Raw genomic sequence first — 17,517 nt, 5'->3', positions numbered from 1 at the left:
ATCAGGATTATCAGAATCATTTGAGGTGTTTGCTGAAAATGCAGATATCTAGGCACCTCTCTAGAGCTACAGAACCTGACTCCTTTGGGGTGCGCCAGGACTTGCTAGCTCAGCAAACACTTAAGGACCTAAGATGACTCAAATACCAAAAATGTTTAAAAATCTCTGACCCTAGAGGAATCCCCTAAGACCCATCACAGTCTTGAATTGGGCTTGGTTTAGCAGGAGCTTCCTGTGGGAGTCCATCTGCCCTTCAGATTTACTGAACTAAACCTGTACTGTGCCCTTACTGTCATTTTCAGCTGAATATTATTAACACTCTGGGCACCCCCTGATGCTCTCATGGTTTCTTGTAGTCTTTTATCAACAGTGGCCTGTGTTTATCGTTCAGCTTTCCTGTATCTAGATGCCCTTAAGGATAAAGAGGTTTACCACCAGATATTTTCCAAGTATTTTATTCAAAAAGGAGGTACATGACATACATTTCTTTAGATTGAGGATAACTATAACATTTACTGACTGGATCATTACCCTTTGGTGCAATACACCCTGATACTCAGCTTTACCCTGAGTTATCCAAACCACTGGAGAACAAGAGCTCATTGCTCTCCCTTTTATTTCTTATATTCATTGTCAAGCCTGCTGAGCTCAGAGGCCGGTGGCTGGGAAGCCATGCCCAAGCAATAATGAGTCAAGCCACTTAACAAACTAACAGCAACAGGGGCACTTGGGTGGCTCAGGCAGGTAAGCATCTGATGCTTGATTGCAGCTCAGGTCAGATAGGGCCCCGTGTCAGGCTCTGCACTCAGCAGGGAGTCTGCTTGAGATTCTCTCCCTCTGCCCCCTCTCTCACTTTCTCTCTCTCTCTCAAAATAAATAAATCTTAAAAAACAAAGCAAAACAAAAACCAGCAAGAAAAACTTCAAGATGTCCGTTAATGAAGTGGAACTCTGGTCCCCTCAACTTCCTGTACTTGAGGCAAGTAGTTCACAGCAGCCAAGGAAGAGCTCCTTTCGCCTCCTCGCAACACCCCCTAGTGTCAGAGCGCACCACCTGCACAGGGCATCAGCTCTAGCCTCTTGGCCTACAGAGCTTCAAATGAAGACTCTAACAGAAACCAAAGCCAGAAGGAAAAAGCCAAGGAAATATGAGGGTCATTCATAGATTACCTGAGATGCTCCCGAAATGGTAACATTAATCTAAAGGCTATGCTCTGTAGTGGTGTAGTGGTGACACAGGAATCGGGACTGGGTTTCTGTCTCTAAGGGCTACCACCTAGGTGACCCCAGGCGAGGAAGCTTCTTATACTCTGAGCGTCAGTTTTCCCAACTTTAAGATGGGGATACAATTCTTACCTGACAGGATTGTTTGGAGGAATAAGATAAATACTATAAAGCACATATTATATTACCTGGTACGATCTAGGCACTCAATAAACAGTGTCTGAATCTGAAATTTATCTGGGGAAAATTTTTTAAAAAACCAACACTACTATTTAATAGATACTGAGCTAGCAAATTAGCAATATGGCTGCTTAATTCCTCTGGTTTATTTAAAGTCTTTAAAATCATCAAAAGCTAGACTGCCAAGGAAAATATTAATCATACTGGAACTCACTTAATCTTAACATAGTAGAAGGGTTTCACCCTGAAAGTATCCCACTGTTGTCACTGTCATCTAATTTCTGTCACCAACAGAAATTAGATGAAGGCAGATTTGGGGTCAACATGGAAAAGGACCATTCGGAGCCAGAACTGCTGTGTTGCACAAGTTCCCATGGGCCACAAGCTAGACCACGGCCCCTCAACTGTACAGGACACAGAAGCCAGGCTGGAGTTGTCCCACATGTCCCACTGCACATGGTGCAGTTTGTGAAGAACAATTCCCTGTCACAGAATCTGTTCAATTTAAGGCAAAGTGACAAGTCAAGGATATTAAAGAGATGGCTCCTACTTTGGTTGGAGTCTAATTTTTTTCTTTCTTAGTTGGTTTATGGAATGTTCTGGAGCATCTATTTACATCAGGCAAAGATCTCAGCCCAGGAATTAAAAAAAGAGAGAGACAACATCCCTGGCCGCCTGGAAATGAGTAGTCCTCCCCACTCAGTAATACTGTGCTTCTCACAGGAATATGGCATCCCGACGTGATATACAGCTGTCTCCTTTGCAGCAGCACTGAAATTGCATAGCTGTGCTCTCTGCCTTTAAGGTGAACTCATTCTCTCCTTCCCAAGACTACAACCCTGTTCTTTCCTTCTGCAGATTTGATGTCCATTGTTGTGGATACACAGTTGTAACTAAGTTATGTGATTTAAATTCTCAAATGTATTGCTGTTAAGATAGGTTCATTCCAAGTATGAAGGAGAAGTTGAAGAAAGTCTGATTTCAGTGACAAGGATCCTTTGATCTTACAAAATGCTGTTAAGAGGAAAAAAAATCTAAAACTTGTTTTACAACTTGGCATGTATAGACGAGCAATATCTTCTGGGAAGGATACTCAGATGTTAATTGGTAAAAGTAATGAGGTACTCTGGGTAAGCCTGGTAGTCATAAAATACCACAAATAAGTGGGGATTCCGCACACAATCTGTGACAGTGTCATACAGGTCAGTAGGGTTTTCAGGGCTCTTTGGAGGAGGCACAATTAGTGAGTGATTTCCACGTGTGTAGTTTCCAGTAAGTACTCGCACATAGTACATATGCTTTCTCCCACGGCTGTCTGGTCTGGAGTATATATCATTAGCAGAATAACAGGCATCAACAGCAAAATAGGTTCCCTTTCCATATGCCACAGCTGTGAAGAGAAAAAACATTTTTAAGAGGTTCAGTTTACATTGGGTATTTACCTCCAAAGATACAAATGTAGTGAAAAGAAGGGTCATCTGTACCCCAATGTTCATAGCAGCAATGGCCACAGTCGCCAAACTGTGGAAAGAGCTAAGATGTCCTTCAACAGACGAATAGATAAAGAAGATGTGGTCCATATACACTATGGAGTATTATGCCTCCATCAGAAAGCATGAATACCCAACTTTTATATCAACATGGATGGGACTGGAAGAGATGCTGAGTGAAGTAACTCAAGCAGAAAGAGTCAATTATCACACGGTTTCACTTACTTGTGGAGCATAAGGAATAACACGGAGGACATTGGAAGATGGAGAGAAGTGAGTAGGGGGAAATCAGAGGGGGAGATGGACCATGAGAGACTGTGGACTCTGAGAAACAAACTGAGGATTTTAGAGGGGTGGGGGTGGGAGATGGGTGAGCCAGGTGGTGGGTTTAAGGAGGGAATGTATTGCATGGAGCACTGGGTGTGGTGCATAAACAATGAATCTTAGAACACTGAAAAAACAAAGTTAAAAAAACAAGTTCAGTTTAATCTATAATCTTATGTGTTGACCCAATACGTCAAATAAGGTTAAAATAATGTTCAGTTCTTCTCTCCAAAGCCTCCTAAAATTTTTTTTCATGTGTTTTTAATTTTTAAATGTCATTCCTCCATCCCAGAGGTCCAGGCAGTCCTTCTGGGGTGAAACATAACGAGCACAGCCTTGAAACTCTGGCCGCAGCATGGCCGCCAACCACGAAGGGACACAATGCAATCAGTCCACACTGTCCCTCGCCAGTTTGGGTTCTCACAGCTGACACCCCACTCAGAGCAGCCAGATTACTTGCTTTCTTACCGTTCTTTCCAGCATAACTGCGGTTAAAGCCATTTCGGTTGACATGTGGCACGGAGTCAGCATCTGTCCCATGGAAGAGCTGCTTCTCATTGTTTTTATGCCCGTTCTTGGTATCCATGGTTTTTTTCCTTGTTTGGTAGCAATTCCAGAGATCTGGATTCTGGATCCTCTCAATCTGCAAATCAACAAGGAGAAATATTCTGTCGGTGCCAAAAGCCTTTGGCAAGATACAGATATGACCATTATTTTTCATAAATAAAAATTAAAATAAGTTCAATGCCAGATGGCACCATTCTACATTCAGAAATCTTTTTAGATCCAGTGTTTCACAAAAGCAGACCTTGGGAAGAAATTTAATTTCAGTTTTTAACATCTTGTACTGCACTACATGAGAGCAAACAGTGTTTGGGATTTGACCAAGCCTCCCCAACTCCTGCTTTTTATCTTCAGTTCAATGACTGCTCTGGTTGCTGTCTACTTCACTCGGTCCCTTGGCCTCTCTCCTCCTCAGTCCTTTTGGGACACTGGTTCACCTGGTTAGCCACGTTCTACTGGTGGGAGAAGCACTAGAGGATCTAGTCCAGAAGGAAGTTAATTGATGAAAATTAATCTCTGATCCGGTTGGAAGAGTGGGGCATGAGTCCTGGTGGGGTGAGATCTGGTTGCAGATCATAGTGTCCATGATTTGACCATCCTCTTTGGGAAGTGGCCTCCATTGTGTGGTGGAAATGCCTTGTGTCCTAGATAGCAGGACCCAGGAGGAATCAGACAGATCTTGACTCTATAAGCAAACTTGCTTGAGTTCTTAAAAAAAAGAAAAGAAAATCTAGACAAGACAGAGTCAGAATATAGGACATTCTATAACACAACTGGCTTAAACTCTTTTAAAAATTCAGTATTATGAAAAATTATTTTTTAAAATGTAAGAGTGCCATTCTAGATCAGAAGAGACAGAGGAGACAGAATGACCAAAGGCCTACTGGAGAGGGGAGAGTGATAAGAAAGTAAGCAGTTGGGGAAATCTGAATATGGATTCTATTAGATATTACCGAACTACTGTACATTTTTTAATATGGGATAGCAGTGTTGTTATTTAGGAGACTGTCTTTATTCACAGGAGATACGCACTAAAATATTCAGGAGTGTCATGATATCTGCAACTTACTTTCAAATGCTTCAGCAAAAACCCAAAGAGAGAGAAAGGCAAGTGTGGCAAAATTATTCCATCAATGTGGAAGTTTACGGATGTTAAAAATCTTAGTCACAGGCCCTAACCGTCATGGAGGATAATAACCACCTATTTTTAGTGTTTTCACACTGTTAGGGATTTCTACAGAGGTACCATAAGTAGCTTTACGTCTATCTGTTTCACACACTGGACTTTCACATAGGATTTTATTTGAGAGAAGGATCCACTAAAAAAAAAAAAAAAAAAAAAAAACAGTGAAATTTCTCTGGCCATTCCCTAACTCATGGCAAGCCTCCAGGGCCCCCTGCAGACATTGGTGGTCCACTGGACTGTCCTTTTCTGTCTGGACTTGGCATCTCATCAAAATGGGCCAATCAGCCACTACCAGATAGATGACTGTGCTTGGTATCTGAAATGAAACTTACTTGCTTTCTCAGAACCAGCCCATGAGAGTGCTGCATACTTGAACCACATTGTTTTGGTACCTCAGAATTGTTTTGCTTGAAGAGATTAAAAATAAAAGCAATGGTATAAAATATGATACTGAATATATTGTGAGGTTGATTTTGGAGATATTCTCCAGCACCTGTTCACAGGCCAAATCTCTCAAGTAGTGTCAGCACTGTGAAAAGCTGAGAGTCTCCGGAGCACATGGTTTTCTTTCTGATTGACAGAAATGGTGACTCTTGAGGCTGGGTGTTTACTTCTTCACTTTGTCTACTAGGAAGCTCAGAAACAATCCTGTGAACCTCTCGTAACTATCCAGGAACTCGTGTATTTTTGTAAATAGATAATACCTCTATATTTATTTTTCCTTCCCTCTTTGTCTGTTTTCTTCATTTATTTATTTTATCTGAAGGTATGATGCATATCTTTGTAAGAAATGCCAAGTCTTCTTGAGTTATTATGTGCTTAAGTACATGAATAAAGAGCGGTGTCAGAAATAGGGAGTAAGAAAAATTTGCAAAGAAAGAAAACGCAGGGCTTACTGGAAAACTCGTTATGATGGATGAAGGGAAGGCACCCAAAGATATCTAGCTTTACTCAGAAAGTGGTGGACCAAGGACAGAAGTGAGAAAGGAAAAGGAAATGGTGAGATGATGGGTTAGGTTGAGAGAAACTGATTTACAGCTACATAGGCAAGCAGAGATTTTATAGGTCACTGGAATATGTTGTAAAGCTTGATCAAAGGTCCAGGTTGATGAGATTGATTGGGAGCTACCAACATTGAAATAACAGCTGAAGCCAAGAAGGGAAAAACTTTCCTGGAGAAGTGCAGATACAGAAGACCAAAATATAAGTAATGTGGGTAAAGCTAGGATTAGGGGTTTGGAGGAGAAATAGATAACCAGGATAACGAAAGGAAAATTAGTTAAAGAAGAAAGCATTAATATCATATTGCCACAGATCAAATGGGAACATAATTTCAAAGAGCAATAGTGATGTTTGAAAGTGGAATGTTCCAGGGGCGCCTGCGTGGCTCAGCTGATTTAGTGTCCACTTTTGACTTCGCCTCAGGTCATGATCTCAGGGTTGTGGGATCAAGCCCTGCGTCAGGCTCTGTGCTCAGCTGGGGGGTCTGCTTGAGATTGTCTCTCTTTCTGCTCCTCCCCCAACCCGTGTGTGCTCTCACTCTCTCAAATAAATCTTTTTTTTTTTTTAAGTGGAAGTTGCCAAAATAAGGAAGATGAAAAGGAAAGGACTATTGGATTTATCCTGGAAGCGTGCACTGCTGATCTGTGAATGGCAGGGCAGGAGCATACGATCCTGATCTGAGGGCCTCTGCGTGACTCTTTGTGGTGTCTGCTAGTTGCCAAATCAATCCTGAAGCTCTGTCTTTGTTTTTTTTTAATTACGTGGCTTCAGGGATTCTTGTGATTTCGCTTTATAGGGTTGGGTGGGGGAATGTCCATTTTAATCCTCCTGGGCTAACTTTTGGAACTTTTCCAACTTTTCCTTTTTCTTGGAGCTGCTGGTCTTGCTTCCAGCAGCCTCCACACGTCCACTACTGAGTGGCTTCTCCTCGGGAGGAAGAGACTTTCCTTTTTTCTTGGGGACCTTCCCCTTTCTTTCCTCTTTAGAGTCACTCACTGGTTCTTCCTCTGGGGAAAGATTTCTTCCTCTTGGGAAGACTTCTACCAGCTGTCTCTTCAAGATCACTACTAACCAGCTCCTTCCTAAGTCAACACCTGGTTTTAGTATTCTAATATCATATGGCAATCTAATATTATATTGTAATACCTGACAGGATCTCCATTTTAACGTGTCTGTAATAATGGTAATAGGAGTAGAATCTACAACCTAAAATCTGATTACCATAGAATATTCTAATTCTGAGCCAAAAAAGGGGGGGGGATGGGAAATTAATGCAAATGTATTTATATATTTATCCAGGACCACTCATTTCCATCATTAAGAAAATTCCATGTCAGCAGAAGGCTTACCTTCTCTATGCAGAAGTGTGAGCAGGTCTGATTAAACTTGCTTGCCACCGTGTTATATTCTGCATGCCCAGGCTGGAGCTCTACCACACAGAAATCCTGCTGCTTCATATCATCCCAGTGCTCGGGGGTCTTAACTGTAAAGAGGACATTTGAGAACTCCCACACACCTGGGAAGGCCCATCCGCACATTCCTAGTCTACTCTGAAGAACCGAGTATCATCTGTGTTCTTACTTTACAATCCCCTAACTCCATGTGTTCAAGAAGTTCCTTGTCTTTCTAGGAGAATGTTTCTCAAAGTGTGGCCCTTGGACAACTGACAGCAGAAGCAGCCGTAATGCTTGTTAAGAAAAAATCCCAAAGATCTATGACTCAAACTCTCAGAGCAGTGGAGCCTGGGTACCTGCATCTTAGTAAGTTTCGATCACGCTTACATTTGAGAATTGTGTGGTGTAACTCAGCTGCATATTCTGTTCAGTCTCTAATATGTCATAATTTAATAACAGGAAATTATTTCCCTATGATGGTCTTGTTGCAACAGGGTGGATCTTTGTCAGAACTCCTCACCCTCACAAGGCCCTCCACATCTATTCTGTCATTATTCTTCTCCGCATCCTTAAGGGTTGGGTGGACGGCAGGTTTGGCTCTGTGGCAGGTGATGGCAGTTCTGCCTTCCCTTCTGCTGAACAGAATGGTATACTTGATTTGTCCTTTCCCTGGGGTTGCTCAGAGTCTGAAGAATTCACTCACACGGATCTCACGAGACACGAACATTCTATACTGGAAGCCAACTTACTAGTCTCCCTTGGAGGACCTGTGTGGTTCATAGGCAGGCAAGGCTATCTACACAGCACAAGCATTCCCTTCATGGGGGGCAGATCCAGTCAGAGAATCTGAAGTCTTTTTCCTGGTGTGTGCCTTAAGGAAACCTTATGTTCAGGGCAGGGGAGGAAGTAAATTCTGGGAGGAGATCCCACAGGCTCCCAATCCTCCCTGGGTTATCAGTCACGGACACAGCGAGTGCCCACTCTGACCACACTGTCTTCTTTTGTTCTAGAAAACCTTAGGCCACTCTTCTTTAAAGCCCATAGCTTTCCATCTCCTGACTGAAGCAGCCATTACCTCCACAGAAGAACTGACTCTGGGAAGCATGTAAACTGTAGAGACAGGAACAAATGCAAGGTTTGGGTCTGGTCACCATTAAGAAGGTCGTCCTAGGGCTGTTGAGTGCACCCATGCTACATCTCCCTGTCCATGACATAAGCTCCTTAGCTTAGAGACCAAGTTTTCTATTTCATTCCATAGGGGTTGCTTCAATTTTATCTACGTGAATACAATTTCAACATATGTAAAGAATGGTGTTAAATCCAAAGGAGGTGTAAAATAGTGGATAGCAAGCCCACAGTCCGACTCACCTTCTGATTTCATGAGGCGCTGAACAAGTAAACTGTGTCCTTTTGCATCTGTAGCCGTGTGTGTAGTCAGGTCCACTGTGTAGCTCTGATGATTAATTTTGACAACAGTTTTCCTTTTCTTTGCCTTCCATGCAGTCTCCAATTGCAGATTGGTTATTTTGTCAAAACTCTGAAAAATACTATTTTTGCAATATTGCCATTCTATAAATTCACTGATTAACTCTGCCTGGGATTTCTGTTCCTTGGCCAATCTCATTCCTTTGATCATTTCCTCAATTGCATTTCTAGCCTGTGTCAGATCTTTGCCAATTCCAAAAACTTCAATCAAGGGTCTTTTGTAGTCCAAGCAAATGGCAATATTTAAGTTCTCCTGTAGCTCATTCAATTTCTGATATTCTTTTTCATTAAAATCTTTGATACACTCATCTTCATAGGTGTAAGGACATAGTTCCTTTGTGATCAAATCCTGTATCCAGGAGACAACGTTTTTTATACATTTTTCACTTTCACCACACACCTGAAAACTTGCTGATTCTGTTTTCTTTTTCAAAACCAAGGGATTCTGCTTTTGTGGAAATGGACTTGGGGATTTCATAAATGCTAAAAAAAGAAAAGAAAGGAAGATTAGCTATTATTTTCTCTCCCTCCCTCTCTTTGTCACCATGCCACACATGACATCTCCATGCCTTACTTATCTTATATCCACAAGTTTGTACCTTTTGACCCCTTCGTTTGTTTCACCCATCCTCATCTCCCACCCCACCCCTGCTCTCTCTGGCAACCTGGCAACCACCTATCTCTTCTCTGTGTCTATGAGTTTGTTTGTTTTTTAAGATTCCACATATAAGTGAGATCAGACAGTATTTGTCCTTCTCTGTCTTGTTTCACTTAGCACAGTACCCTCTAGGTCCATTCATGTTATCACAAATGGCTGATTTCCTTCTTTTTTAGGGCTGAATGATATTCCATTGTGTGCATGTGTGAAATATACACATACATGCTACATAGGCATGTGTATATAGATACAGATAAATATATATGCCACATTTTCTTTATCCATTCATTTGTTGGTGGGCACTTAGGTTTTCCCATGTCTTGGTTTTGTAAATACTACTGCAACGAACATGGGGGTGCAGATATCTTTTTGGAAATAGTTTCTTTTATTGTCACCTTAAGATAAATACCCAGAAATGGAATTTTCTGGATCATATGGTAGTTCTATTTCTAATTTCTTGAGGAACCTTCATACTGTTTTCAACAGTGGGTGTACCAGTTTACATTCCCACCAACAGTGCACAAGAGTTCCTTTTCTCTACATCCTCACCAACACTTGTTTTTTGTCTTTTTCATAATAGCCATTCTATCAAGTGAGGTGTATCTCTTTATGGTTTTGATTTGCATTTCCCCAATGATGAGTGATGTTGAGCACCTTTTGATGTGTCTGTTGGACATCTGTATATTTCTTCCTTGGAAAATGTCTATTCAGAGCCTCTGCCCATTTTTTGAAAAAGATTTTGTTCATTTATTTGACAGAGAGACACAGCAGGAGAGGGAACACAAGTAGGGGGAGTGGGAGAGGGAGAAACAGGCTTCCCGCTGAACAGAGCGCCCAACAAGAGGCTTGATCTTAGGACCCTGGGATCAAGACCTGAGCCCAAGGCAGATGCTTAATGACTGAGCCACCCAGGTGCCCCTGCCCATTTTAAAATCAGATTATTTGTTTATTGATTATTTATCTTCTATTGAGCTATATGAGATCTTTATATATTAATCCCTTTGTTTATTGACCCCTATCAGATATATTAGTTATAAATATCTTCTCCCATCCCATAGGTTGCCTTTCATTTTGTTGATTTTCTTTGCCATGCAAAAGCTTTTTAGTTTGAGGTAGTCCCGTATGTTTATTTTGCTTCTGCCATTTGTGCTTTGGTGTCAAATAAAAAAAAAAAAAATCATTGCCAAGCCTGATGTATAGAAGCTTCCTCCTCATGTTTTCTTCTAGAAGTGTTATGGTTTCAGATCTTTAATCCATTTTGAGTGGATTTTTGTGTATGGTATAGGATAGTAATCCTGTTTCATTCTTTTGCATGTGTCTATCCAGTTGTCCCAGCACTGTTTATTTCAGTATATGTGCTGCTGAAGCAAGCATCCAAATACTATTTATTGAAGAGACTATCCTTTCCCCCATTGTATATTCTTGGCTCCTCTATAATAAGTGAATTTATTCCACAGAGATGGTCCCCAATTTACAATGGTTCAACTTATGATTTTTTGACTTTATGATAATATGAAAATTATCCACATTCAGTAGAAACTGCACTTTGAATTTTGAATTTAGATCTTTCCAGGAGCTATTAAAATATGGTGCCACACACTCTTGTGATGGTGGACAGTGGCAGTGAGCCACAGCTCCCAGCCAGCCAAGCAATCATGAAGATAGACAACCAACACACTCACAACTATTCTGTACCCACAAAGCCATTCTGTTTTCACTTCCATTACAGTGTTCAATAAAGTACATGAGACAGTCAACATTTTGTTATAAAACAGGCTATTATAAAATAGTCTAATGTGTTATGAGTATGTTTAAGGTAGGCTAGGCTAATCAACAGATGAATGGATAAAGAAGATGTGGTATATACATATACAATGGAATACTATGCAGCCATCAAAAGAAATGAAATCTTGCCATTTGTGATGACATGGATGGAACTAGAGGGTATTATGCTTAGTGAACTAAGTCAATCAGAGAAAGACAATTATCATATGATCTCCCTGATATGAGGAAGTTGAGAGGCAACATGGGGGGTTTCAGGGGTAGGAAAGGAATAAATGAAACAAGATGGGATCTGGAGGGAGACAAACCATAAGAGACTCTTAATCTCACACAACAAACTGAGGTTTGCTGGGGGAGAGGGGTAGGGAGAGGGTGTTTGGGTTATGGACACTGGGGAAGGTATGTGCTATGGTGAGTGCTGTGAAGTGTGTAAACCTGGCGATTCAAAGACCTGTACCCTTGGGGCTAATAATACATTATGTTAATAAAAAAATTTTTTTAAAAGAGGTAGGCTAGGTTAAACTATGATGTTCTATAGGTGAGATGTATTAAATGCATTTTTGACTTAAGACATTTTCAACTTACAGTAGGTTTATCAGATATTACCCCATTGTAAGTGAAGGCAGATCTGTATATTCATAGATTTATTTCTGGGTTCTCTGTACTGTCCCATTAATCTATTTGTTTTTATGCCAATACCATAGTGTTTTGATTACTATAGTTTTGTAATGTAGTTTGAAATCAGGAAGTGTGATGCCTCTAGCTTTGTTCTTCTTTGGTTATTAGGGGTCTTTTGTGGGTCCATATATTTAAGATTCTTTGGTTATTAGGGGTCTTTTGTGGGTCCATATATTTAAGATTCTTTGTTCTAGTTCTGTGAAAAATGCCATTGGAATTTTGATAGGGATTGTACTGAATCTAGACTGCTTGGGTTAACACAGAAATTTTAACAATACTAATTCTTAAAACCCATAAGCATGGTGTATTTTTCCATTTGTGTGATCTTCAACTTCTTTCATTAGCGTCCCATAGTTTTCAGAGTGCAGGTCTTTTTTTTTTTTTTTTTTTTTTTAATTATTATTATTTTTTTTTTTTTAAAGATTTTATTTATTCATTTGACACAGAGAGATCACAAGTAGGCAGAGAGGCAGGCAGAGAGAGAGAGAGGAGGAAGCAGGCTCCCCGCGGAGCAGAGAACCCGATGTGGGACTCGAGCCCAGGACCCTGAGATCATGACCTGAGCTGAAGGCAGCGGCTTAACCCACTGAGCCACCCAGGCGCCCCCAGAGTGCAGGTCTTTTATCTTCTTGGTTAAATTTATTCCTAGGTATTTCATTCTTTTTGATATAATTGTAAATGGGATTGTTTTCTTAATTTCTCTGACAGTTTGTTAAAGATTAGTTATTTCTCATATGACATCAATATTAGGAACAGGCATTTCATTAAAAAATGGTCAACTCACATGTCAATTTAGACCTCAAAGATGGCTGGAGAGAAGCCAGAGATGCCTCTCTTTTTTTCATGCTGTCACAAAACACATCCAGTAGGTGAGGCAGAAAGATAACAACTTTAACTTTTTTCACAGACTGGAGCATTCCATTCTGGATAGAGTCTTCGATGGCATCAATCATGGCATTAGCAACCTCCTCTGGGTCTTTTTGGGCATTTCCTGGAAAGGCAGATAATAAAAACTGGGGTGAGGGAGACCCAACTGGGAAGGCTGAGAAATAATTTGGGGATTTGAGTCCTCACAGAATGAATGCCCACTGCCCAACTCATTCATCGTCACAGGATGGCCTTTCTAGCAATGCATGAGCAAACACTTTTGAAGCCCTAGATGCACCAGGGAGCTGCTATTCCAGGACTTCAGGAAGCCAATAGCCCAACAATGAACAAAGGACCCAGGATATCTAGCTTTTGATATCTGATGTTTGTATCTCCTCTGTTGAGCTGACACTCGCTCACTGTGTTCCTCTGTGTTACAAAGCACAATTAACATTTTTGGACTCATTCGTATCCTCAAGGGTCTATAAAAAGCAAAAAATGCAAATATATGTTGAAATCTCATGCTCTTTTTTTTTTTTAAATCTCATGCTCTTTAAAAAGAACAATAATTTTTCTTCTTTGCTCATAATCACCTGACTAGATGCATGTATCCTTATTCTTCCAGATGTTTTGGGGGACCTGATTCAAGCTAAGCTGATTTTTGTAAGACACTTGGAGCTCTAAATTATCTGTTATAATCTATAATTCTTTGTACACCAGTTATCCACAAACTTCTAGGAAGTCTTTTCTAGCATACTCAGTGAGATTTTAGCTTATTTGCTGGGTTCAAGGTGGTCACCACAGCAAGTCTTTTTCTTTTCCCAGCATGTTCCATATCTTGTTTCTCAAGTCTACTGCCTAGGTAAGATCATGAAAACTCCCATGTAAAGCCATGGAAGCAGTCACATACAAATAAATGGCAGCTGGCAAATGACAATGGAGAGCAATACCAAAGACCCCTAGCCAACCCAGTATGATAGACTGACAGCCCACTTGGAATTTCCCTTTTGATGGCATCCATAGTTGTTGCCAAAATCAGAGTAGACCACTTTGGCCTGGCTATGTAGACACTTGTGTGAAAGTAGACAAATCCCATACAGGACTGAGCAAGAGGGTTCCTTCAGTTTTTTGGATTAGATGATCACGAAAAGAGAAATTCTCCTTTGCAAAGCTATGATTATCTCACGATTTTTGGAAGAATTTAAATGGGAGAGTTCAGATACATTCATTCACTCTCAACATTTACTATGTCCCATCATGGGCTCACTCTCATCTAGTCACTTAGAACACAAAGGGTGTGATATATGGACACGAAGAGGTAGTCAGCAATCTAGTATGAGAAACTGAGGAAAAGGCTATGGCAGACAGAACTATGTAACAGGGGTGTGGTATGTTCAGTCTGGTGTGTTCAGGGCAAAAGATCTGTTTTTGAGACCCCTTTTTTTTTTTTTTTTCCAAGGCAAATCAGGGGTGAGGTATGTGGAGGAGACTGGGGCAGGGAGCCCAGGTCTAGATAGGAGGCTACAATAAAACTTTAGGCAAAAGACAAGAGCCAAACAAAGAGAAGAGGCCAGAATGAAGAGTCTGGTACAAGGACTGTGAAGATAGTTGGGAAGTGAAGTCACCAGGACCTAGTGGCCACCTGGGTTTATCTTCAACCCTTGGTTCCCCCTTTTTTGCCACACACACACCTTGCTGTGTACACCCTGAGTCGTGCTGTACTGCAGTTGTTTACATATCTGTCTCTCACAGTAGGCTAGGTGCTCCTTGGGGACTAGACCCTTTTCTTAGCTTTCTGTCCCCAGTGCCTAAGCACAGTGCCTGGCACATGGCAGCCACTTGGGAAATAGTTAATCAAATTAGTTAATAAGCCAATGGACATAGGAGTGATCAAGAGGATAGAATCAAGGATTCTAGGTAGAAAGTGATGTTTTTAACATGACCAGAGATATAAGAGGAAGGACAAGGCAATGAATTGGAGTTCACAGTCTGCTTTGAACTTGGAGTTCACAGTCTACTTTGAACTTGAAGTGCTGGCAAGTATCACTGATCACCCACTCTCTCCCCCTAGGCAGGTATGTGTAAGGTAGGAAGGAGAGGGCTTCTTTGATTGCCAGAAGCCGTCTCAATCGCAGTCCACCTCAACTCATAAACACCACTAAAGGGGAAAGCTCCCCCATCCGTTAGTCTAAGGAGCAGCTCAAGTGGTGATAGAGATTAGTAAAGATGACAAACAAGGAGAATCTGCTAATCTTGATGTATTTGTGCAGACCAGCAATGCAGCCAGGTCAGTGAAAGAAACAACAGGTTTGCAGTAACCCAGAAATACTCAATCACATATGCATGCAAAACTAAAACATCCTCATTTCCTTGTTTTTCTTGGGAAGGGCTGGGTCACCCTTGGGTTGTCTGATTTCTTGGCCCAGATAAAGTTTATGTAGGAACACAAGACCAGAGCTCAGGAAAAAAAATCAATGGAGACAGAGACTGGTGAGTCATTAGAGGGTGTCCATAAAAGACAGAGAGGAGAGAGACAGACAGACAAACAGGCAGACAGACATGCTGGCTAAACTGCCAATCTGGATAATACCACAAGGGGCATGAAAACATAAAGGAACTATAAATTATACTTTCAGAAATATAAAAGTAATAACATAGATGTGGCATTCCATGTGGGGACATTAAGAGGAATGGTAGAGAATTACAGAAATTAAAATAACAGAAGACTAGAAGAAAGCTGAGGTGACAAGTTTGGTTAAAAGTACCGAGGCTGTTTTTGGAGGACCTAGCATGTGAGCGTGAGATGCTCAAAGAGATTCCTGCGCAGTGGAATCACTAATCCAGTGCAGAGTACTGTCTTTCTGGGACCAGTCAGCTACATTCCACTTCAAGTCTGAGAGTTATCTGCTCCCTTGACCAGCTCTCTGAGAGGAAACCAACCAGAAATTCATAATCAACACCCATGACTCCAATTCCTGGGGAAAGAGCTCAAAGAGCATTACCTTACTCATGATAAACCCGCAGCGCCATCCTTATATATGAAGACTTAACACAACTGTTATGTTGTCTGAGGAAAATAAAAGAGGCAAGTAGGCTGGAAAGAAGACAGTTGGAGTTGTATTTCTGACCCATTAGAACCAGAACCCATTAGACTCTGGGGACTGAGAGGCTTCTGTGCAGAGATGTCCTAAGGCCAACTCACACAGCTGACTGTGTAAGAGGTGTGAGGAGAGGGCCAGGAATACTTATCTCAGAGTACTGGGAGGTACAAGCTGATGCTCTGATGATCTCCATGGAGAAGGGATGGAGGAGGGAGTTAAAGACTAAATAATGTAGGGGACAGGGAAAAAAAAAACAGAGGAATAAGAAGGAGAGATGATGGGCTTTCTTTCTTTCTCTTCCTTCCCTTCTTCTCTCTTCCCTCCCATAGTACAGAGCAAATGGCCTCTAATAGTCAACACTATCCTCAGTTTTCATTTTCTCCTCTTCCTTAAACCACCCACAGTCCTTGCTTATTCTCTTAGGGGCTGCCTTGGGGTGAGGAGCCACCTTGACTCAGACTCTGCATTGACTATATTGACTGTATTAATAGCACCAGAGCGAAGGAAAGGGGGATGCCTTGATAGCCAGAGGTTACAAACCTGTCCCAATGGCTGGGAGGCAAACTGATGAGTATTTCCGTTTTTCACACTCTTGCAAAACAAAGAAGATTGACTGCTTGACGTCACTTCCGCCAATGACGTGAACAATGTTCTTGCACCTCAATAATCCACCTTCGGTAACTATGTAATCACTGTTGCCCTTTTCAGCTGGGAGACGAGACAGAGAGATGCAAAATCAGATACCGAATCCATTCTTTGATTATTTAGAAAGCAAAATGTTTGGTTTGCCATATAAAGCATTTTATGTGAAAAGAGACTCCTAAGATAATGGTCTTTGAGGAATCTTTCTTATCTTTTCTTTTTAAGTGTGAGATTACTTTTCACTTCTAATTGTCTATGATTAGAATTCTTTGGTCAAATGTATGATTTTAAGATTCATATGTTGTCTCCCCAATCCCAAGACTCTCCCCAGCCTCTCCAAAGCCTCCCATAGTCAGCCTACTACTTATAATTTTGGACCAAAAAACAGTATGGTGCCTTACCTAGGCGAGAACATGCCATTTCCACATTTTGTCCAGCACATTCTAGAATTGCTCTGGATACCCCTATAGGAGAAAAGCAAGAGGCTTACAAACATGAATTGAAAAAAATCAGAATAGTAAATATGGATCAGAATGATTGCTTTATTATCTAAAAAAGCTTTCCTAATCATCAAAGGAATCCTATAACCTTGGGTATTTCTGATAAGAAAGAAGAAAAATTTATAAATTACATGTTACCAATTATTAGAGACCATGTCTAAATAATCTTAAAATTATTACTATTAATGAGCCAAAGTTGGGGAAACCAGTTTGGCTATAGCATCTATAGGACAGTTGACTATTAACACTACTCAGATCCTACAAGTAAAGTACCTGCTTTGAGATTAAATGCTTTTGATGTTGAATTTACAATCACATCAGCCTCTTCTTTAGTGATATCTCCAAAGGCCACCTGGAAGGTGACGGGACCAATTTTCATTTCATGCACATCTACATTAGAGCTAGGCATAGTCCCACGGAAACCTGAGAAGAAAGGAAATG

The 17,517-nt window shown here is 41.0% G+C and overlaps 2 protein-coding genes across 12 annotated transcripts in view; one reads left to right on the top strand and one right to left on the bottom strand.

Moving 5' to 3' along the window:
- The window catches only part of HSPBAP1 (HSPB1 associated protein 1), a 71,818-nt gene extending 63,085 nt beyond the window's left edge, over positions 1-8,733 (top strand). The window contains exon 7 of the mRNA XM_032335134.1: positions 7,600-8,733. Within this exon, the coding sequence (XP_032191025.1) occupies positions 7,600-8,115 (516 nt within the window). The 3' untranslated portion in view covers positions 8,116-8,733. The remainder of the gene's footprint in view (positions 1-7,599) is intronic.
- PARP14 (poly(ADP-ribose) polymerase family member 14) overlaps positions 1-17,517 on the bottom strand; it is a 53,883-nt gene that overhangs the window by 2,003 nt on the left and 34,363 nt on the right. For 9 of the 11 annotated variants that reach the window (XM_032335036.1, XM_032335045.1, XM_032335039.1 and 6 more), the window contains 8 exons: positions 17,350-17,499; positions 16,978-17,040; positions 16,475-16,642; positions 12,751-12,957; positions 8,732-9,331; positions 7,319-7,452; positions 3,686-3,860; positions 1,528-2,793 (listed from right to left, as the gene is read on the bottom strand). In XM_032335036.1, the coding sequence (XP_032190927.1) occupies positions 2,504-2,793; positions 3,686-3,860; positions 7,319-7,452; positions 8,732-9,331; positions 12,751-12,957; positions 16,475-16,642; positions 16,978-17,040; positions 17,350-17,499 (1,787 nt within the window). In that variant the 3' untranslated portion in view covers positions 1,528-2,503. Of the gene's footprint in view, positions 1-1,527; positions 2,794-3,685; positions 3,861-7,318; positions 7,453-8,731; positions 9,332-12,750; positions 12,958-16,474; positions 16,643-16,977; positions 17,041-17,349; positions 17,500-17,517 lie in introns of those variants that run through there. The other 2 variants (XM_032335042.1, XM_032335048.1) reach the window with 2 other exon arrangements.

This window comes from Mustela erminea, chromosome 1 (genome assembly GCF_009829155.1).
Source record: "Mustela erminea isolate mMusErm1 chromosome 1, mMusErm1.Pri, whole genome shotgun sequence".
Lineage (NCBI taxonomy): Eukaryota > Metazoa > Chordata > Mammalia > Carnivora > Mustelidae > Mustela > Mustela erminea.
This window is presented reverse-complemented; position numbering and strand designations above follow the sequence as displayed.